General features: G+C 40.9%; 1 protein-coding gene across 1 annotated transcript in view; it reads right to left on the bottom strand.

Annotated features, from left to right (window-relative positions):
* Window positions 1–23295, bottom strand: part of col7a1l (collagen type VII alpha 1-like) — a 90264-nt gene that overhangs the window by 9643 nt on the left and 57326 nt on the right. The window contains exons 67-104 of the mRNA XM_035426179.1: window positions 23191–23217; window positions 23020–23058; window positions 22868–22903; window positions 22642–22776; window positions 22083–22157; window positions 21555–21743; window positions 20728–20835; window positions 20111–20155; window positions 19241–19306; window positions 17352–17396; window positions 17203–17253; window positions 16975–17028; window positions 16687–16737; window positions 16458–16511; window positions 13137–13211; window positions 12654–12707; window positions 12416–12451; window positions 12118–12297; window positions 11614–12072; window positions 11320–11355; window positions 10710–10736; window positions 10510–10569; window positions 9592–9717; window positions 9194–9265; window positions 9008–9043; window positions 8329–8388; window positions 7890–7934; window positions 7621–7656; window positions 5523–5558; window positions 5135–5191; window positions 4551–4622; window positions 4301–4372; window positions 4137–4172; window positions 3763–3843; window positions 3539–3592; window positions 3284–3337; window positions 2830–2892; window positions 521–583 (exon numbers count right to left, since the gene is read on the bottom strand). Of these exons, the coding sequence (XP_035282070.1) occupies window positions 521–583; window positions 2830–2892; window positions 3284–3337; window positions 3539–3592; window positions 3763–3843; window positions 4137–4172; window positions 4301–4372; window positions 4551–4622; window positions 5135–5191; window positions 5523–5558; window positions 7621–7656; window positions 7890–7934; window positions 8329–8388; window positions 9008–9043; window positions 9194–9265; window positions 9592–9717; window positions 10510–10569; window positions 10710–10736; window positions 11320–11355; window positions 11614–12072; window positions 12118–12297; window positions 12416–12451; window positions 12654–12707; window positions 13137–13211; window positions 16458–16511; window positions 16687–16737; window positions 16975–17028; window positions 17203–17253; window positions 17352–17396; window positions 19241–19306; window positions 20111–20155; window positions 20728–20835; window positions 21555–21743; window positions 22083–22157; window positions 22642–22776; window positions 22868–22903; window positions 23020–23058; window positions 23191–23217 (2865 nt within the window). The remainder of the gene's footprint in view (window positions 1–520; window positions 584–2829; window positions 2893–3283; window positions 3338–3538; window positions 3593–3762; window positions 3844–4136; window positions 4173–4300; window positions 4373–4550; window positions 4623–5134; window positions 5192–5522; window positions 5559–7620; window positions 7657–7889; window positions 7935–8328; window positions 8389–9007; window positions 9044–9193; window positions 9266–9591; window positions 9718–10509; window positions 10570–10709; window positions 10737–11319; window positions 11356–11613; window positions 12073–12117; window positions 12298–12415; window positions 12452–12653; window positions 12708–13136; window positions 13212–16457; window positions 16512–16686; window positions 16738–16974; window positions 17029–17202; window positions 17254–17351; window positions 17397–19240; window positions 19307–20110; window positions 20156–20727; window positions 20836–21554; window positions 21744–22082; window positions 22158–22641; window positions 22777–22867; window positions 22904–23019; window positions 23059–23190; window positions 23218–23295) is intronic.

Genomic DNA, 23295 nt, shown 5'->3' with positions numbered 1-23295 from the left:
TGACTTAAACAGCTTTTGCATGAAATCTCATTATACAGCTGGTTATTCATTCAGGTTTCTCCAAGGTGTAACAGCATTGGCCCGACTGGGAATTGAACCTGCAACCTCAGAATTGAAAGCTCAGTTCCCTAAACATTATGATGAGTTTATGGTGGAACTGTATATATTTATTCTGTCCTAAAATGAACTCCATACGTCTGTATTCCTGTCTTCCCTACAAACAGAACTAAAGACATGAAAATACAGAAAATTGTATGTTAAATGCGAATGTTAGAAGAATTGTGATTGGGTCAGCTGGTTTAGTGAAAGTGGTATTGTTTTTGTTGTTGTTGTTGTTTTAGTAACTTGGTACTATCACCTGGGTAATATTCAGGAGTTCCTACATTTCCCATACCTACACCGTACCTTCACCCTTTCTGGTATAACAAAGGTAAGACCCTACACACATTATAATTGCATGTTGTGGTGCGGTGTAAGTGATCATGAGTGTCCATTATGATCCAGGTGCAACCCTGCCCACCTTCTCTCCTTTCTGACCTGGAGCTCCATCCACACCATTCAAGCCTCCATCTCCTTTGTCCCCCTAATAATCAATGTGAGAGACAACAACCTCAACTTAGCAATACATTTTCAAAAACAAATTAAAAATGCCAAAACACCAACTGTGTATTGCCCATTGTAGCTGCCAGCCAGCCAGCACTACCATGGTAGGGCTTTGATCCTGGACTAACGGGCCACCTAGGCATTGGAAGCAGTGTCTTTACCGGATGACCCGCCCAGCAGACCCATCACTGGCAATGCATTTGAACAGCAAAGCTGCAACAATGAATGCAGAGGAACCGTAAAGCAATTATTTTGTCATCGCTGCTGATCAGGTAACAGTAAAATCCATACAGCTGGTGAAAGAAAAACAGGTAATATAGACTTGTGTAAACAACAATACTTAATTGTTTCTGAGATGGCTGCCATATGTTGGAAGAAAAATGTATTATGGGGTTTATTTCCTTTGGGGAAAAACCTGTTACTACCGAAAACGTGATTGAGGTAAATATATTAGTTTCTTGTACCAGCTGGGCTCAATAAAATTAAATGGTAATGGGATATTCTCAATGAGATTCTGCACAAATTCCGTCAAAGGTTACGTGCTATTTCTATTCAGTTATATTTTGAAATGTATGGTAATTATTCTAAAAGAAAAGAGCAAAATTTACATGGATATAAAAAGAGTATGGCAGATTCATTTATAACCCGGTTTGTCAATGATTTGTCCACAGCTGATGACAAATCTGTTATTATTTGTGGAGCTAAAATGAAGGCTCCTGATTTATGACAAGAATGAAGAAAAATGTTATCACAAAAATGGCATGCGTCAATATATGGATTCGTTCTCAGCAGCAGAGCCACCATATGATTAATGAATACATAATGGAATGGAACTACCAGCATTAGGACGGAGGGTGCAGGCATTCAGCAGGAGGTATGGATCTCTGGGTCTGATTCTGATGTACATGTAAACCAGGGCTGCCCAACCCTGTTCCTGGAGATTTACTGTCCGAAAGCTTTTCACTCCAGCCCTAACAAAGCACACCTCATTCAACAGCTAGAGATCTTGTTGAGCTGTAAAAGTACTGTAAGTAGTAGAATCAGGATGGTAGATCTCCAGGAACAAGCCCTGATGTAAACAGTCTGAGAGAAAAAGAGTAACAAAATCAAAATGAATAAGCCTGTAAATTCTTATTGTATGATGATTGTATTACATTATTAAAGCTGCATTCGATTGAATCTGTGGCGTAAACTCATCTTTTGAAGAAAAATCTAAATTGACTGACTTCCGAGAACAGGTTTCCTTTTAACAGCACACAATCTGACAAAGCCTTTGAAGTTTGATTGACACCTCTGATGTGTGTGGAAGCTGAGTTAGTCCAGAAGGGCTCCTCAAGAACTGATATCCAGCTCCTGCCGAGGAGTTTGAAAAATGCCAAAAAGCCTATTCTGCAATCAATAATGAATCCCTGGTGCTTGTGTTAGCCTTTCAATGCTTTGACGTGAAGCTTGTCTGTCCACAGAGAACTGGGTGTGTGAACTAATCATAATCCTTTTTTCTTAAGAACTCCAGAAAAGAACATGCCCTTTCGGTTCAGTTTATTGTTGCTGGCCCATAAGTAGCAAAATGCAGAGAAAAAACGTTTTCAGCTGATAATCTATCTAAGTATTGAAGGCTACAGGACTATATTTATAAGAAAGAAATAACCCAGCTCAGGCATTTTGTATTGACATTCAGTATGCCTGTAAATGTCAACTTGACCAGAAGAACACAGCATGGAGACATCACATCTGGTGAGTCTGACCACATCTGGTGAGTTTGACCACATCTGGTGAGTTTGACCACATCTGGTGAGTTCGACCACATCTGGTGAGTTTGAACACATCTGGTGAGTTTGACCACATCTGGTGAGTTTGACCACATCTGGGGAGTTTGACCACATCTGGGGAGTTTGCCTGCTTGCTGCCTTGCCCAGAATGGGGCATTACATTACATTACATTACAGGCATTTAGCAGACGCTCTTATCCAGAGCGACTTACACACCTTTTTTACATAGCACTTTACATTGTATCCATTTATACAGCTGGATATATACTGAAGCAATGCAGGTTAAGTACCTTGCTCAAGGGTACAACGGCAGTGTCCTTACTCGGGAATCGAACCTGCGACCTTTCGGTTACAAGCGCAGTTCCTTACCCACTGTGCCACACTCCGTCCTCCGTCCTGTGCCACGTTACTCCTGAGTACGATGACGGTGATGCAGTGCTTTGGGGACGCAACTCACCTTCCGTCCAGACAGCCCGTTGAGACCCGGGATCCCAGGATTCCCAGGGGCCCCTGTGTCCCCCTGTGTCCATGAGAGAGCCAGTGAGGAAACACTGTCATCCATTTTCTATGACCACGCCATTTAAGACATCTTATTTTCGGGATTTATTAGAAATGCGGATTAAATTAGGCTGGATTTATTCTGGCTGGATAGAGAGGAAGTAGAATCTTGAGTGGAAAGTGGATTGTGATCAACCACAGCAAATTGAAGGAGATTACAACAAGATTCCATGTAAATTACATGTGAATTGGTACTGCACTAAAAGTGGATTGATGTCAATGACGACTACACTGACAGAAGTTGAAGAACCAATTAAAAAACAATAGGGAGATGTACTAGAGGATGCTATGCCACTGCATTAGAGTGGAATAACAATGGCTACTGGTGACGAGTATTGGACCCGAAAATTTACCTTTTCACCATCCATGCCTGTGGTGCCCATACGTCCTGGGAAGCCACGGAGTCCCTGCAGAGATACAGCCAGGAACGAGGTATCATCTCACAGGTCAAAACGTCAAATGAAATTAGACTTATACAAAATAAATTTTAACAAAATCTACCCTAACATCAGAAAACTTTCTATAGATACCAACAACTGACGGCTATTGTCTGGGACTATATATACACTTTATTTTCCAGACCACACCAACATTTGTTCTATTCTCACCTTTTCTCCCATTTCACCAGTGTCTCCTGGCAAACCAGGCTCTCCTGGGTCACCCTGGAGAGGAACATGGGGAAGGCCAGGATGTTAAAAAAAAATCAGGCTGATCAGAAGTTTGTTCTATAGGACTATGACATGCAATAGAAACAAGGATAAAATCAGAAAGCAGTTGACCATTTGCCCTATTTTCTTTGCCTCTGATAATGTAAGAGCCAGCCATTACTCACCTGATCTCCCTTCTGACCCTGCAGGCCCCGGTCTCCTTTAGAACCCTTGGCCCCATGCCATCCGTCATTACCATGACGACCCTGTGAGACAGGCCAATCAGGACGCTCAGGACTGGAATCAGAACTGAACATTTTGCCTCGTTGACTTGAATTTACAAGATAAATGTGTGTTTACCTTGATCAGAAACCGAAGATTTGTTACAATATTATTTTACCTGTCAACAAGCTATATATGGGTGCTGATGTTTTTTATATGGAGTCTTTCAAGTTACAAATAACACGTTTCAGGCATGTACCTACAGAATAACTCTGGTGCACCTTATGGCATAAGAAATTTTCGAGACTATATTAACTGCAGTGGCTCTATAACCTACCACTTCTCCATTGGCACCGGGCTCTCCAGGGTCCCCCTATAATCACATAAAATAAACCCAGTGTCACACAGGGAGAGTGTCCACCAGGATCACACCTGGCTTTAGCCAACACTCTAGTCTTTTATTTTTTCTTTCCGTTTTCAAGTCTGTCTGTTCCTTCTCACCTTCTGTCCTACTGGCCCACGGGCTCCAAAAGGCCCCACGGCACCTTTGGTACCAGGTTCCCCTTTGAGTCCCTTTGAGAGGACAAAAATGCAGAATCATGTCTGACATAACTTCAGGCATAAATAAGGAACTCTCTCTTCAGAAATGTCTGCTTCTCATTTGAGTAACAGTAACAAACTAACAGCTTTGTGGTTATTTCATGTACCAGGACCAAACAGAGACAGAATCTAATAGAAAAGGGAGGATTACCTTCACACCTGTGGGACCGTCCTCACCCTTCTCTCCTTTATCTCCATCAAAGCCAGGAGGGCCTTTGTCACCCTGAGGAAGACACAAGACCCAAAACACACACCCTAAGAGACGCGCAACACAAAAAACTCCACATTCCCAGCTCAGGGAGACGCAGACTATCAACAAACACACACAGCAACACCTACTCACAGCTGCAACAGCAGCACTCAATTTCATTGTGATAAAACACACCATCTGTAATGCTTTCTCATCCAATGCCAACACAACAGCATCTAAAAAAGGTAATGTCAAAATACACTGAAATAAATACCCTCTCAACATCAAGAACATACAATGCAAAAAAAACAGGCCCACTGACAGAAGCAACAACGATAAAATCATTGCTTCTTACTAAAAACACACAAGGCTTCTTACTACGAACACATTCTTCATGAAAAAAGAATGACTTGTGAGGTGATTAAGAGAACACTTCTTCCTCTCGCGGCTGTTTTATTAGGAGATATAAAAGCTTCTTAATAGGCAAAGAGAATGGTCACGTTCCGTCTGACCCATGGCGGCTGAAATGAGCTGTGGGTGCTCACCGTTTCGCCTTTGTTGCCTTTGTACCCATGGGGCCCTGGGACAGAGAGAGGACTTCCCTGGCGAGAGAACAAGGACAACACTGAACCAGCGGCAACCAACCCCCCGGAGAAGCTGGAGATCTACCGTCCAGCAGGTTTTCATTCCAACCCTAATGTGGCACACCTGACTCTACTGATCAGCAGCTCAAGCAGATCTCTAGCTGTTGAATGAGGAATTAGCAGCTCAGGCTGATCTCGAGCTGTTGAATTAGGTGTCCATTGTTAGGCTCGGAATGAAAACCTACAGGATGGTAGATCTCCAAGAACAGGGTTGGTTTCTCCACAGCACTACACCAACTCATCTGAACAAATGCACACACTTTCCACTTTGATTTGAGGGGCCTTTTACCCTTTCTCCTCTGTTTCCAGGCACGCCCTTGTCACCCTGTAAAGAGAGAGAGAATTTTTAAAGGCAGGGATTCAACAACGCATCGTGTCTGTCATGTGACTGGCTCTTAACTGCCGTGCGCGTGGACGCAAACAGCTTCAGTGGCTAGTAACGTCACTCCGTCAGTGTAAAATCTGAGCTGACGTTAAGCTGAGGAGTGATGTTTTCTGCTCATGTGACATCAGTCAGAGATATCATAGGTCAAAGCAAAGGCCATCCTGGAAAGCAAAATCGATGGTTTTCTTGGGGGAAAAAACGGAAAGCATTTCCAAGGGAAAGTGCTCGGTTATACGTATGATACGCTCACAGCAAAAAATCTGTCCATTGCAAGGTTGTCCATTCATTATTGATGAATGCTGTGTTTGCCCATAAATATGTATACATATTTCTCCACTGTTTCATTTTCCTCAGAGAAAAGACTTGGGTCACCGTTACTATGCTGCGAGGGATGCATGTTCACTGAGCGAATAATAAGACCAGAACAGTGTAGAGTAATATAGCCTATGGTTACACCACAAAATGTCTGCCAATGTTTCATCAATACAGCAATCAGAAGTAGTCAGACAGGTAAATTCCAGATCGGGGACTTCAATTTTACCACTGTAGTAGCTGCAGTTAATATGATTGTTACAGTAGCCAAAAAAAAAAATTATGATAATATTATAAATAAAAATAAAGAAATATTGCTTCTTTCACATGTAACCAACAGCCTTTGTGCCTGTTTTAAAAAATACATACCACTGAATTCATACTACATTAAGAATGAAGTACAACATACAGTAGGACTTCAACCAATATAAAATAAAATAATATAATACTATACAAGCCTTTTATTGGATTACCAAAAGATATAGCATAATAATAACCGGTCTATAACTGACAACTGCAGGCAAAAATTGCTGCCTGTCTTGCATCCTCAAAAATGTAATCATTAGACTACACACTGTAAGTTAATGCCAGGGAGAGTACAGTCTATGTGTTTTGATTTCAGAGAAATTGAAAGTTATTGATTAAAGAAAGAACTAGAAGGATGCACAGAGGAAACTGCAAGTAAAACACAAGTAAAGAATGATTCTCGCCCTGTGGGAGTAGTGGTCTGCAGAAAACTTCTTGGGGTTCTGACACAACCAGCTCAGCTTAAACTACTTCTTGCACTGAAAAGGGGTAAATGCATCTGTCAGTGTGTTCAGAAATGCACTGAAACACAAAAAATATATAATCCCATTTGATTCATTATGCTGGGTCTATCAGAAACTTTTTTATATGGCCCCAAAACGCAGTTATAGAGGAACGGCTACATTTCCGTTTTTTAGCCAGTGGAATGCATTGTGATTGGCCTCGATTTAATGCTCACTTTTTCACATCAGTGATAATTAAAGGAGGATTTAGCATTATGTAATGAGAACCACCTTGACAAAGGTGTAATTGCCAAGCTGTTTGCTTAACCGGTGAGTCAGTAACCCCAAGGTTTAAAATCTCTGAGGTTCTGCTGTATAAAATTTAATATGGGTAAACGTGTCCTTCCTATGGAAGGAATCGCGGCTGTCTGTTGGACCTTTCAGTCGTTGGTCACATTCCAGCATATTGATAAAACTCAAGCGATTTACTCAAGTGTCTCCAAGTTACTCACTCCATGATCAGAAGTGACATTACAGGATACTATCCGACTCAAGGCACCCCATCCCTCCTCCTTAATGCAGTGACCCATGGCGGCGTGAGCCTGACAATGTTGGAAGAGATTGAAAGAGAGTGGCTCATGAAAGAAGTTCGAATGAAGAGGGCAGGAGACACAAAGGCAGTTCTAAGGAAAGGAGAGAAGCTTCAGGAACCACACGTCAGAGGCTCCAGATCCCTCCATCAAAGAGGAGAGAAGGCTTGAAACTCCACGGACGCGCCGAGCGGCCCGGAGCAGAACATTAATATTTAAAACCGCGCGCAGTGCGGCAGCTGTGCTGAGATGTGCGAGTCGGTCGGTATTTTTTATTTATTTATTTTTTTAAAAACTATCTTCCCTCCTCTAATGAAAGGACCCAGAAAGCGCAGAGGAGGTCGGTCTCACCTTCACTCCTTTAAATCCGGGGAACCCTTTGGGACCCTGGATGAAAATGAGGAGAGAAAACAACAGAATAACAACACGACGCATGTGTTAGCTACAGTGCACAGCATCCCTGCATACTGCATTCTACTGCACTCTGGACCAAGCATCTAGCATCAACAATTCAGACGCATCTATGCATCAGCGTACTCATTTCCTTTTGGACATGAGAGGGATGCTACTTCCTGTTATGATATGAACAGAATATTAAATGTGATGTAACTCTGACTCACTGCCTGTCCGTTAGGTCCCTTTGCGCCAAAAACTCCCTTTTCACCCTGTTTTTGGGGGGGAAAAAAAAAAAAAAAAAAGTTCAAACAACTCAAATCCATCAGAATTTCAATGAGGGACAACAAGTACTGTACAAAACTTCCTTGAGACACCGGTTCTTTTCATGTCCGGCAACAGAAACTTAAAAGTGAAAATAAAATCCCAACTAAAATCCCATCCCTGTCCCAACTGGAGACGAATCGACCTTGCGTGAAAGCAGCCAGTTCAATCAAAAAAACGGTCGCAGCTCAACATCCTTTTAAGTGACTTAAAAGTGGTGTTTGCACGTCTTTGTTAAAACTAAAGAGTAGTCTTATGGGCATTGTTTGGCACATATTCCACACTATATTCTTACACAATCCCATGACCACAATTCCGGCAACATCCCCGCTGACATCTTACCCTTCGACCAGGGAGCCCAGCCACACCTCTGTCTCCTGGTTCCCCTGGGATACTGTCTCCCTGGTGACGAGACGAAGGCAGAAATTAGGGCAAGTAATGCTCATAGCTGCTGCATAAAATGGTATATGAACTTTTTGGGTGGCAGTGTAGCACAATGGTTATAAAACTGGGCTTGTTGTTCAAAGGTTGTTAGTTAGGGTACTGTTCTAGAGCAGGAATGGGTCAGCTGTCTAGCCCTAACAGGAAGTGAGTGTGGCTGGTAACGCATAGGGAGGGTTTGGGAGGTTCAGTAATGGATCAGTATCTCATCACTCTTGAACGATCAGACACCTGCGGTTTTGCTTGTTAAAGCTGTTTTTTTCCCCCGACAGAGTTTTGTGCGAGCTTAGCTTGTTGGCAATAAAACGTGCTTCAGAGGAGAGCGCGTGCTTGTCTAAACTCTCCCACATCGGCTGCGGAGATTGCAGCTTCCGATCCGTTACATAAGACCGGGCATTCCAAACTGGGGAGAAAATGGGAGGAAAGTGCAAAAATACCCAGCTGTATAAATGGATTATATGTGAAAAGAAAAGGGGAGTCATTCTGGATAAGAGCATCCGCTAACTACCACAATGAAATGCAATGAAAGACTTAAGGACTTACTATTCACTATCCAGGGATTATCACATTCAAATCGTACCTTATCACCTTTTGCACCACGTGGTCCAGGCAGGCCCTACAGAAAAGAACAACCACAGAAGTAAAGCAGATGAAAAAAAGCCACTCACATGCATGCACAAAGACAAAGACACACACACACACACACACACAAACAATGAGGATAATGGTGAAGTTTCAGCTGAATTCTCAGGTGTATTAGCTATACCTGTTTTCCTAGAGCACCACGTGCACCTGGAGGTCCCGGTGATCCGTTCTTTCCCCTCCTCCCCCGATCGCCCTGGAGACAAGGGAGCACGCAAGGGAGTGAGAGAGAGGTAGAGTGAGTCATACTGTACGGCATCACTTTGATTCTTCTTTTACTAATCATGCCTACAATGTATGCACTAATTTCACTGCAGTTCTACTCTGGCATGCCCTGGAGCTGCTGTCCTATGCAACCAAACTAAGATGGGAACCCTCATGGGTCAGACTTTAAGAAGTACAAATCGGGAGTGTGACATTTTTTTTCAGTAGTCGCATAAATACAAGCTGAACGTGATTGTGTTGGATGAATCGCTATGGTAACTGGACCCTTTCGGAATATGCACAGTTGGTCTCACTCACTACTGTTCCAGGTTCCCCTGGGTCACCAGGCAAGCCCCTCTGACCCTGGAAGCCTGAGATCCCAGGGTTGCCACGGATACCCTGGACGCCCTGGGCACCTGGCGGTCCTGGTTCTCCGGGCTCCCCCTGTCCATTCACACAGCCAGACAACCAGACCAAAAGACAGACGGACAGACGGAGACAAACAGGCACAAGCCTCAGAGATGTCAGCATTAACATTCTCCTCTCATGCCACACGCCAGACGTGCTTTCAGCAAGACGGACGTTGGCTAACATTGGTTCACATTAGCAAACATAATCAAACTTCAACATGAACTTTTGCTAATGTTAGCTAACAGTCCGAAAAGGTTATGGGCAGCGAACAAAAATCGGTATTTGAAGGGCAAGACGGCAGAGGCCAGCTTCAGCTCCCCTCTAGCCATTAAATCTGTTCTTTGCACGGTGCGAAGTGTGGACTTGGGCTGAGCAAACATTTTTATTTACTCAGAATTCTGAAGATGAGGATATGAAATCAGTCTCTCTGCCTTCAAGGATGTTTATTTTCTTCTCCCCAGACTCGCCCGCAGACCACACTGGGTTATGGACAGGTCATGTCAGTCAGGCTAATTTACCTTGGTGTTGAAAAGTGATCAGGGAGGAGAATTCTGCTGTGGTGGTTCATTGCTTGCAGTTGGCATCCTATAGTATATAGAACGCTTTTTCGATAAAATGTTTGGTTATCCAATTTTTAAAAAATGATCTTAGTTTGTGATTGCTAAGCATACAGCATGTTTCGGTCTTGATAATTGAGTATAATGCTAGTTAGCCCTGTAATTGGCTATACTGAGTAGCATATGGCTGTATACTTCTTAGTCTATATTTTGGAGATGAAGTTGTTGGTTATGGTTTTGAGTCCCATTTTGTGACAAAGACGTTTACCTTTTGTCCTGGGGGGCCTGCCTGTCCAACTGGACCTCGATGGCCAATCCCAGGCTCTCCCTAGAAACGCAATCTCCTTGGTAACACGCAAACGCAATGCTTGTTCCAACCACCATTGGTTATGTTGTTTTTCATACTAAAGACACTTGTGAAATTGATAAAAATTCAGAAAAGAATGTGAAAATAGCAAATGAAAATACCTTTTGTCCTTTTTCTCCAATTTCTCCCTTTATTAAAAACAAAAAAAAAACATATTTTTTCAATTACTGCCATTGAATACTATGTTGCTCGTGCAAATTTTCGACAGGCACAAAGTAAGAGGAGTGATGGGGGGAAAAAAGTCAAATCAGTTTGCAAAGATATCTTTGGCACCAATGAAAAAAATGAAAGGATAATTAATATCCACATTAAGCTCATCCGTCACAGAGGGGTAAAAATAGAACGCGGCGGACTTCAAAGGCAGACGGGGCCAAGCCATGGAGAATCTCATGACGTCCATTTTGTTGAGTGGCAGAAGCAATTTCCCAACATTCCGAGCGGGAATGTGTGATGTTGTGGGGGGGGGGGGGGGGGGGGGGGGGGACACAGCCCGAGAGGGGAAGAGTGAGGCGAGGATGACAGCGAGTGATACCGAAAGGTTCCCAAACCCCACGACTCACAGTTTGTTTGATTCTTCAGTAAATAAAAGCACTATTAAAGTTGATATGTGTACACGGATTTGCTCTTAAGGCTGAAGACAATCGTATTTTTTTCAATGATACTGAACTATGCAACTTTAGAAGACTAAAGTTAAAATGACATGAGACACACCTTTTCTCCAGGGATTCCATTTTCACCGGGAGCACCCTTTAGAAGAAAGGTACATATGAATGCATCCAAATACATACACCTAAGCACATTTTTAGACATCATTTGTTTGCAGATGGTGGATGCAAACCCATGATTTGAACTGTGAATATAGAAGCTGATATACTGCGTGATAAATATAAATATATAAATAAATATAAATATAAACACAAATATAAATATAAATAAATGATAAATAGGTGAGCCCATTGCTCATATGTTTATGGAAATGTGGTGCAAGGGACATAACATCCTTACCTTTAAATAGTCATAAGGTGTCGCTGTATCTGCCCCTGTGTGTGTGTCTCTCTCTCTTTCCCTCTCCATATCCTCCAGCTCCTCTTCTCTCTCTCTTTCCCATTCGGTTCTCTGTCTCTCCATTTCCAGCTCCTCTTCTCTCTCCATCTCTAACCTGTCTCTCTCTCGCTCCATCTCTCTCGCATTTTCCAGTTCCGACCCCTCTCCCTCCATCTCAGTTCCATCTGTATAGATCTCATCCTCTGTCTCTATTTCTGTCTCCTCCTCCACTATATCCTCACTGTCCTCTGTATCTGTTTCCAGGCCTGGCCCAGTCTCTATTGGTGTCTCTCTTTCAGTCTCACCCTCTCCCTCAGTCTCCCACTCTACCTCGGTCTCAGTTTCTCCCTCTGTCTCTTCTTCTATCTCAGTCTCATCCTCTATCTCTTCCTCTATCTCAGTCTCATCCTCTATCTCTTCCTCTATCTCAGTCTCAGTTTCTCCCTCTGTCTCTCCTTCTGTCTCTTTGTCTCTCTCAGTCTCAGTTTCTCCCTCTATCTCTCCCTTTATCTCAGTCTCAGTTTCTTCCTCTGTCACTCCTTCTATCTCAGTCTCAGTTTCTCCCTTGGTCTCAGACTCCATCTCAGTCAGTGTCTGATGTTCAGGCAGTTGATGCTCAGGTTCCGGATCCGGCTGCTTCTTCTTCTTCCAGGACCAGGCAAACAAGATTAATATTATCGCACCAGTAGGGTATGCTTTCAGATGGGTAAATGTGTTTAATCACTTGTCAAAATGTCAAGATAATCAGAGTGAACTGACTTACATTCAGCTCTCTCCGTCCTCCTGCTCCAGACTGGGACTTAAAAGTAAAACAGAATTTGATTACAATGTATGTAGTTTCATAATTTTAAAAAAAGATGTTGTCATTCTTTATCAAAATATTTTCAAAATCCCTCCACCTCTACACCACAATTTTTTCCTACAAATTCATTTTAAGTGACTTGCTAGAGGGAGTCACTTAACACAGTGGAAGGCATACGACGGTAATGATGTGTGTTTACTTGTTGTCTCCGCTGGTAGCGATTTCTTCCTCCACGTGCCCCAGGCATGTAGGCCTGCAATAGACCGGGAGGTGTCATGGAGGGTGTCCCAATTCAACAGATAAAACTCTTTTGGCGTGTTGTAATCTAAAGCAGATTCTCAAAAGCAGCCCTGGAAGCTCTGTGTATGCCATTTATAAATATCTCCTGGTTTTTGATCAAATTGTTTTCTTGATCTCGCTATTTAGATACTGTATGTTGGCCAAGAAGAAGCAACCAACGTTTATACACGTACACCATAATACAATGGATTAGTTCTCAGACAAATCCTTTCACAACTTTCTGAATGTTCCCCACGGAAATAGCTTTTTAAACAGAGGATAGATTTGTCTGGCTGGTTGATTCGTAGTATGAATGTTTGATTCTTAAACAGGTGGAATAACCAAGCAGTCATCATTACTGTATACTCCCACAGAATGAATAATACACAGGATCTGCACTTACCATGTCCTCAGGCCAGGGGGCGCTCCTCCTTCTTCGAACATGTTTCACTTTTGGTCCAGTGCTGGCCTTACTTCCCTGCTCAATTCCAGAGAGGTCAAGGGTCAATCCAATCCATTCCATGGTTAGTATTTAAATTAAGGTCCTCCTGGGAAAACTAAGTTGCTGCAGGAAGTATTGGTGGACCACTCTTCGTTACAATAAAAACCCAACGCCCCTTCAGAGTGATGAGACAATGTGCTACAGGAGATGCTGTATGTAGTATTAAACCAGGGCTCAGGCTCTGGTCAATAATGACCCTCTGACCCTTGTCAGGAGATGAACCCCTTAGTCCTGGTCAAATTTTGTCAAAAAGCCTACACCCGGTTAGGTCTACACCCGGTGACCAAAATAAAATGGCTATCCTTCCTAATTGTCTCTATGATATTAATATTGTATGTTGCAAAACTTCAGCATTTAAATAATTAAAACTGAAGTCCTGGTTCTGGGCCCTTAAATCTCACTCTGCCCCTGAAATGGGTGATCCAGTTCCAAATAATTAGGAACAAAAAACTTTTTGTATTTTTTTTATCTTGCTCCTTTCGACTCAGAATCAAATAGATTAGGCAGTGAAATAAAAAAAATAATGATTAAATGTGTACAGTGGTGCCCGTTGGTCCCATTGAGACTGTTAATGTTAATGTGAATGAGGATGTTCACTGTCTAAGTCAGGGCTAGTCAACACCAGGTCCTGTGAGCTGCAGTGTCTTCAGGTATCTGCTCCAACCATGCAGTACCCACTGACGAGCTTCAATGATAAGCTTACTTTCTGAACCAAGGAGGTAAAGCAATTAGTGAAATCTGGTGGTGTAGTGCATGGTTGGAGGAAATACCTGCAGAGGTGGAAAGCCCAGAGATCAGAAAGTAAAAGCCCTGTCATGTGTTTCTGTCATCTACCCATGAACTCAGCCAGCTGATCTCAGTAATTAGTTCTACCTCCTGGCTGAAGAATTGTGCTGATTACCGAATCCAGGTGAGTACGGAACAAAATACTGAGGAGGACTTTTTCTTTCTGAATCTGGATTTTTCACCTCTGGTAGCATTAGTCAAGCCAGAAATACTCAAATCTGGACCTTGAATCCAAATCTGGCCCTGGTTTTTCTTCTTCCCAAGGTAATTAACTGAACAACTAGTGCTACTGACTGGCCAGACTTTATTCACACCTGACTCTCAGGTAAAGGATGGGTGGAAAACCAGAAGATCTTGGACCTCGAGGGTAATAGAGGTCTAAAGCTGTGCAGGTGGTCCCAATGTGAAAGCTGGAGTCTAAGACCAGGTTTTTCCTGAGGCTCAACTACTCCCACTCTGACAATCGCATAGTGTACTGTTTCTCTTGGCTATTCCAGAGATGAATTTGCTATTTTATGCCATTTTTTTTCTTTCATTCATATAGCCAGAAGGCACAATAAAGACTCATAATTAAGCATTTCCATTAAACCTGTAAGAGTTTACAGTTCAAGTGACTTGTTAAAGTACTATTTTTTAGATGGTATTTCATTCATCATAGCAACCATTATTTGTTTTTTATTTTCATTTTTCATTAGGGGAAATAAAATTGATATTACAGGTGGTGTAAAATATTACCAATGTCAGCGGCTCATATAATCCTTCCAATCTCCAGCATTCATTGACAAAATGAAAAAAAGACACTTAGACATGTGTAAGAAACAAGATCATATTTACTCATTTTCATGCGCAGAGAGGTTAAATACAAAGAAATTTATGCAATTTCACCAGTGAAAACAGGTATAAAATATTAATACAGTAATACATGTTTGAATGATATGTGTTTATAAACATTTTAGAGACAATTCATTTAAGATGGAAAAAACATTTCAATACAGACAGTAAACAATAAACAATATATTTTCCACCAAATTTTAATAAATAAGGTAAATGTCCAGTTCATTAAGGCTCATTACTGATAAAAATATTACTAATCACATAAGAATGGTAGACTAAAAAATTACTGTTCATCCATCAATCCAACACTAGATTGTTTGGAGATGACAGCAAAGAAAGATAATTATTTTGAAGTTCATCTATTTAATGATAATGGTAGCTAATGACACATTGGACTTCAAAATAAGTTAAATTTATTTTGATAAATTAATTTTCAAATAGTTATCCCAATGTTTGGGATTGGTATTTACTGTTATTAATTTCATAATCAGGGATTGCTACTCTCATTGTTCATATGTGCACAAAACATTATCTGAAAATGCTTTGACTGGTTCTGGATTCAATCTCTCGTTTTTGTTTCAAACATTTCTCTTTCCGAGGCACAGAGGAAGAGTCTTGAGTGTGTGACATCATCAGGGTGCGACGAAAAGGAGTCCCTCCCCGTGTAATACTGGTCCGGATGGAACGGACAGTCTGCTCCCCCACCAGTATTAGCAAACTTCACAGTATTTAGAGACAGTTCTCAGGAAGCTTTTACGCTCACTTTCCTACAGTTTCAATCTGGCTGGGTTAAGGACAGTCCCTGTGTTAAAAATTAAAAAAGAGATTTCATTTAGTCACATTTCTTTCTGTTTTATCGTCATCACAGTTTTACTTTTGCACCACATCACTTGCTTTGAGATTCCTTTAAAGCTTAGTTCATTCCGGTATGCACAATTGACTGTTAAAGCCAGTGTGGCCATGCGCTGTAACTGTACATGCTGGGACGTTCGCTAATATCACGCTATCATGAGTGAAATATTGTCAAAAAAGGATTTCATGTCGCGGTCATCCATTTTTGGTTAATGTTTAATTTATTAAACTACTTTTTTTTTAAGATTACCTTTTTGGTGGTTTAGAAGTTCAGCACTGAAAAGTCAAATTAGTAACTGGAAAAATTTGGTCCCCATTTACACTGGTGAAATTTTCAAGAAATTAGACAAGGAAATAAATCACAGAGGACAGGAACAATTCAAAGTTGATTAGGTGCTTTGATTATCAAGACTTTTTGGCAGAAATAAATTTAAAATTTTTGCAGATGAAATTCAAAGAACACCAAAATAATTTTTTACAATCATCATCAGGGTCAGATTTAAAGGGGTTCTACCAAAGCACTGCTGATCATCAAAGCACTTCACTTTTGCAGACAGCTCACGCATCCCCCTGCCCATCAGACATTCAAACAGACCCCCCCCCCCCCCCCCCCCCCCAAACGTCATGCGGGAACTAGCAGAGTGATTAGTACGGCCAGTTGATAGTACGCACCCATCCACCCCAACCAGAGATGACCCACAAGCTAGAGGAGAGGGTAGCAGAACAGGCCAAATAAAGTGTCACTCCTACCTCCTCTACACCCTCCTGTGAATAGAGGGTACTCGCTGTTTGGAATTCACCCTCCTTTTAAAGAAAAAAAGAAAAGAAGGAAAAAAAGTGAAACTTCATTTCCCAGACCTGCAGAGCCCTGTTTTGGGTGTGCTTATGGCCATGATGAATGCAATCTTGGATTACGGGGTCCACTGATTCAGCAGTATAGCACAGAGACACACACAGCACAATTATATACAAAACTTACCTCTTCTGTTTCTCGCTGTAAGTGGTGATCAGCTGTTGGGAATTCCTCCTGCTTTGTACAAATATTCATAAAGCATTGGTAAGTCTTTTTGTGCTATTACTATTGGACTGTTGAACCTCTCAAAACTAAACAAATGACAATTTGTCAGACTATGCTACGATCAACAGACCTCTGTAGGTAAGCAGACACCTGCATGTTCCTGAAGCAGATTATATTCTGTACAGGCACACCACAGGTAGATCATTCACTAATGCAGGAATGTATTCTTCAATACAGTTCAGTTCCTACCTCTCCTGCTTCTTCCTTAAAATGGACAGGACTGGATGTTGCCAAATCCATCTGCTTAAAATGCATAAATTAATTCAAACGTGGATTACTTTTAATAATAATGATACACAAGCCTCTCAATTGATTTTTTATATCACTAAAACAGTTCAGGCATACCAATGTAGTAAAAAACGTTCATTAAGCCCAGGTGAGTATAAAAAGGTAAGAATAAATATCATGGATCCTTACCTTTTCAATTTCTCCCTCTAAATGTAGAGGATTAATTGTCGACAATTTGACCTGCATAGAAAAAGAAAAAATATATAATTTAATATCAGTACAGTTTTTGTACAGGAATGAATGCAGGTGACAAGCTATTAAACTCTTTAGACTCTAACCTTGTCTACTTGTGTCATGAATGGATCCTCCGATGGAAATTCATCCTGGTTAAAAAGATTCAAAATATGAACAGGTTTCCTTTGACAATGAAATCAGTACTTCTTGCAGCTGACATTGCAAGCAATGGCTTTTAAACATTTTCAGTCATAAATTCTTTGCACCGGTAACTCTGACACAACCGTGCAGAGAAAAAAAATGGTACTTCTAGCTTTATATCTTGATTATGAATGGAAGCAACTGTTGAATTTTCATTGATTTTGAAATGAAGAGTAAAACATAGAAAATAAGAAATATCTTTCCTTTAATTCATATGAATTTCAGTTTTCTTTATCAGCACTATTTCAGGATGGACTCCCATACAGTAAAAACCAAAGGACTAACTTAATTTTCCTGGGAGTGGAGATGGTTTTCAGTTTGGAATTCACCCAGCATGTGTATGTGCTAATTGAATGACTTACAGCAGAACTGGAATAAACCCCAAAACAAATTTGCTCCTGTTGCGCACTACTGGTCTATACCAATACTGTAATACTTTTCAATTCAGTGACAGGGTAAATGATTCAAAAAGGCATTCAGTGAAGATTCTGTGAAGAAATAAACACACACTGTATAAAACTGTCCTTACATTTTTGTAATTAATCGCTTTATCGACTAAGATGGGGGCATTGGTATCTGAGCAATTGTTGCTGAAAATAATTTTCATTATTATTCACGAAATTAATTAATTTTTGCCAGGAAGTGGGCGTAATGGTAATCAGTGATGCGTAGAGCCACTGGGTCATGCATGTCCCATCTCCTGCTGTGGGAGTGATCCCAAAGGGTTCGGCGAGCAACCCTTGTTAGGTCATTTATTTTTGCTTGCTATGAATCTGGAAGCAATTAAGATATCCTCACACACGAACCTAAAGTGCAGCACGAAAGTTGCAAGCGAAGAAAAAGAAAAAGAGCTGGGTCTCACCCTGCACTTTAAAACCTTTTTATTAAGTTGCAGTATGTAAAAATGAAATATTTTGAAGTTTAGTTTTTTCAACAAAAAGAGGTCTTTTACTGAAACAGTGTGCTCTGATGTGATTGCATTTTCTCTAGCTACACTTCAGGAATGAAACGGGCATTGCTTCCAGTTAGAAAAAAATCACTCTGATGTTGAGGTATTACAAGACAGCTAATCACTCTCTTATTCTTCAACAGGGTCTCCTTACAAGCAATGCCACAAGACAGCACTGAATGCTTGGGTTTCCCACTTTGTTATCATAAGCCCTTATAAAACAGAGAAGTCTTGTAACACGGCCTAATTATACCTCCCAACGGCAGCATTACAACAAGTTTGCACCGTACAATTTGTACCGCATAAAGCTGACGTATAATTAACTCATAATTAAGCGTCTTGCCATGAATGGCCTTGCAATAATGTTTATCACATTATTAATTACTCTCATAAATGTCAACAAATTTGCAGCTAAACTCGCTAAACAGGTCAGCCTGGAAACTTTTGTCAAAGTTGGACCAAGTAATAAGCTTTGCTTCCATATGCCGGTATTTTTTTTAAATTGGAATAAGTTGAGCACAATGCAGAAAAGGCCAAGAAAGGAGATCTAAGTTGTTAACACAGCAATGCTGTCAACATAGTCTTCGAAATCAACCACAACATCCACACAAACATAATTTTCTCATGACTAACTCATAAACCTGGATGCTATATTGTAGCTTAGCACGCTGTCCATAATGTGATGTAAAAAGCTAGACAGATGCTGAGATAGAAATGGCCAAACAAATGTCTTAAGTAGTCACATCAACCCTGGGATTGTACCATGACAGAGACAAAGAGTGTTGAAATTTGGGTAAGGGCAGCTGACACGCAGATGAAGAACTAAGTCCATCCATTGCTTACCTCATATTCATAAACATCTTCTTCACCATCATAAAATGGCTCCTCCTCTTGTGTCTCCTCCTCTCCCTTTGAAACAGAAGAAACAGAAAATCTGTTATATTTAAATACATACAGTACAAGAATGCATTTATCAGCATTAAACATCAGCTCAAACATCCACGCACTCATCCCACATGTGAAACACAGTATGTTACAATAATGATGCTTTTAGCAGTAGTTTAGACTGAGTAATTAGTTATGCACATATAGTTATATTTAAGATTAATTACTTTCAAACTATGTAATTTGTTCACCACATACAGTATAATACAGCATATTTTTGACTAGCTATTAGTTATTCAATATTCATTATATTTAAAGGGGTTAAGTATAAGCCAGTCACTTTTACCAATTTTAGCAATCCTTAACTAATTTGAATAGTAACTTTTCATCTGTTGCTATTTGTTTTTTCTCTTTTTTTTCACAGAATTCAGAATGAATTTTTCCCAGAATTCAAATATTGCCAAAGCATCAAAAAATGCAAAAAAAAAAAAAAAACATGGCTGTAACATTGTAAAAACATTTCATGTATGTTGTGAAGGGAATTTTCCTGCTTCCATGTCCCCAGGGAACAGCTACAGTATCTCTTTAGCTTTTTAGGTCTGGGTTTAGGTCTCCAAAAAATTTTGCACTGAAATTAGATACATATCAACTATACAAATAAGGCCAATACGTCTCACAGACTTTTAATTTACATGTTAATATGCACAGCAAGCAATAGCCTTCCACACACACACACAGGTTATGGCAGCAGCACTCTGTTAGGACATTTAGGCTGGACTGTTGCAGTAGCAGTGTTAGACAGCGTATGGTTAAAATAGTGGGCTTTACCGAGCGCTGTCTCTGTCTCCTATTTCTTCCTCTGTTTCCCTTGCCCTGGTCAGGAATGTCACAGTAAACAGTGTGCATAATAAACAGTTAGGACCAACCTCAAGCTTTTAAGCAATCAGTCAAAGTCACTTTCAAGGCTGAGGCCATAAGGTTACAACAGTGCAATGAGGAGCACAGCAGTACAATTTCAGGAGAATCATATACATATGCATTTAAGAAAGCTTCCATATGTTTAAATGACATTTGACTGTGTGCACTTCATATTCATTCCACCATTTACTGCTATACATTTGTATTGTCTCTATGTCTGCTGACAATGTTCAATGGGAAACATAGCAAAATGCAGGATCAACACCTCCATCAAAGATCATTAATGACAATACAGAAATATCTGCCTCAAATCTTTTCACGTATGAAAAGTATTTGCATTATATCAGTGAATGCAGTAGAAAAATCCAGTTATGCACAAATGCACAGCATGCTGGGATATGATGGCCAGATAGCTGGTGTTCTGTTCATCCCACAATTTCACAGTTAGCAGTCTTTGGCGATATCAGAGAGTGAGGTTCGGTCACATGACTGTCGACAGCCTGAAGAATAATCAGGAGAAGGTTTACCTTCCCCCGGTCCTTGCCCTTCTTCTTCTCGCCAGACTTCTTCCTCAGGGGATCCTCCTTGATGGGTGCGAGAGTCTCCATTCCAGCCTCGGGTATGCCAGAGCCCTTCTAAAGGAGACCGGAGAACGGCACAGGCTTTGAGAACACGCTACACAGGCTTTGAGAACACGCCACACACGCTTTGAGAACACGCTACACAGGCTTTGAGAACATGCTACGCGCTTTGAGAACATGCCACAACAAAGATAGAGAGCAGTAAAAATGATCTTGAATTTTAATACCCAGAAGTAGAGCTGAAGATTTATGTTAACTACAACCATCAAAAGTAGTGGTAAAACAAAGAGCAGAGAACAATAATAGACTGCGTGGTGAACTGTAGATCATGGAGTAACTGCAAGTAAAGATCACATTTACAATAATTTGTTAATGTCAACTGAGTGCCAACAGGGCTGGCTGATAAATCATAATGATCTTTTTTTTTTGAGCGATAACAATCATGATCTTCTCTTCTTTAATCATACACGATGCAGTAGTGAACCTCTTCAGAGGCCAAACAGAAACGATTCCAAGGGAAAAAGAGAACAGCTAGGCCATGCAGCTTCCAAGAGGCCAAGTGAGGTGCTTCGTTAATCACATGAAAGCCACGTTTCTGCAGAGTTTTTGAAGGAGTTATGCCGTTATTAAGAAGTTGTCATGTAGCCCTTATGAAGGGTTTTGCAGCAACCCCTCATGGAATATGTTACCACAGCAAACCAACCAAAACCTTAAAAAAAAATTTTTTTTTTAAACTCTATATCTCTATACCTGTCACTCCGGAGTTGTTATACCTTGTCTGAAGATTCTGGAATCTGGGATATGGTCTTGGAGGAATGCGTTAAGATGTATCTCTCCTCCTCCTCCTCTGCCAAATCATCCGGTTTAGGCCGTGTCCGACCCGTGCCGTTCCTCCTGCGTGATTCGTCAGCCGTGACAACGCCCCAGAACGTGGGCCCCTCTTCCCTCTCGTACGGCAGGCCCTGTAAACAGTGAAAAATACACACGCGTCATAACATCTTTACAAGCAGCCATCTAGTTAAAGCAGCATCTGGGCACGGATCATGGTTACGATTAAATATTAACCAGCCCCGATGGTCCAGTAAATCAGACTCAGTGCTGGGACCAAATGTTACACACGAAAGTGTCACACTTTCCTCTTCTGGATGTAAACTTTGAGCTTACGCTGACACATTCTGGGGTACGCATGTTAACTGGTCATGTTATTTCTTTCAGTCGCTGATATGTGCGTAGGGAAGCGTGAGTTTGACTTTAGACTATGCAAACGCTCGGGTTCATACGGTGGAGGGACACACACGTACCTGTTCCCTTGTCTCTTCATCGATTACACCCAGCTCAGTCAGCGGTTCACCTGCGATGTCGTACTTCACAGAACTCTGTGTACAAACACAGTATGTCAGCCCTGGCTTTATGGCGAGCGAATGTAAATGTAAAAATGTCCTAAAGAGATCCTATTTTTGTTCTTTATGATATTTGAACTTAAAGCTCATAATGATTCTATTTTTAAGAAAGCAAGGCAAGTGACATTTTTGTTGACAGTTATGAAATACAAACAGGTTATTATTCTGCTATGTCTTTCAAAACTGATGTCAAAAGAGTTCTTTTAGTTCTCTAATGAAATAACTTCTTATCGCTTTTTTGGAGTGTTGATTAAAAACTTCTGAAAAGATTTATAGCAACAAAATAAAAATTTTGTTTATGAAAATAAAGCCAGGGTAATGCAAGTAAGCATTACAATTCATGATTCACTCTTGAAGTTGCAATTATGAAAGAAAAACGTGTCCTTATTGTAGCATAGAATTGTAAGGGAATTACTGAGAGCAGTTGTATATATAGGTATGGAGTGATGAGCACGCTCACCGTGTATTCACTGATGACGTTGTAGTCATGCCCCTTCCTGTCACTCTTTTGTCTCTTTGAGCTGGTGATCACATTTAGCAGATCCTCCATGCCATCCTGCAGTAACCTGTCAATCAGTGCCTTCAGCAGGGGCAGCTGGGAAACAGAGTTTTATATTGAACATCTGTAAACGTACTTTCTGAATAGACTCACGTAGTCATAACAGACAGAATAAGAGGGTTCTTACCCTGATGCCATAAGATTCAAATAATACTTCAATGTCCTGGGTAATCGAGGAGGAATATGAAGCACTGGTCAGGTTATGAATTTATGATAAAATCATAGTCTTTCATAAAATATATATGTGCGTACATTTTATCTTTTTAATTAAATTTTTACCTTCATCTCAACTGATTTTCCAGGCAGACCAGTATCGCCCTGTAATGAAATAAACACTCTAGGTTCACATACAGTTTTAGCATGACCAAGCAAAGTATTAGTTGACTCTAAAAATGCTTGAATGGAGATATTTCAAATCTGTATTTTTTTAATTGACAAAATGTACTCTACCTTTTCGCCTCTTTCACCTTTCTGGCCCTGTAAAGAGAGAAGAAAGGAGCTACATCAGCAGATCGGCCAGAACACAGATGACCTCTGGTTCTCTTAAAGCGACAG

Source organism: Anguilla anguilla, chromosome 7, assembly GCF_013347855.1.
Source record: "Anguilla anguilla isolate fAngAng1 chromosome 7, fAngAng1.pri, whole genome shotgun sequence".
In the NCBI taxonomy this organism is placed as follows: domain Eukaryota; kingdom Metazoa; phylum Chordata; class Actinopteri; order Anguilliformes; family Anguillidae; genus Anguilla; species Anguilla anguilla.
Note: the sequence above shows the minus strand (reverse complement) of the source record. Positions and strands in the feature narration are given on the sequence as shown.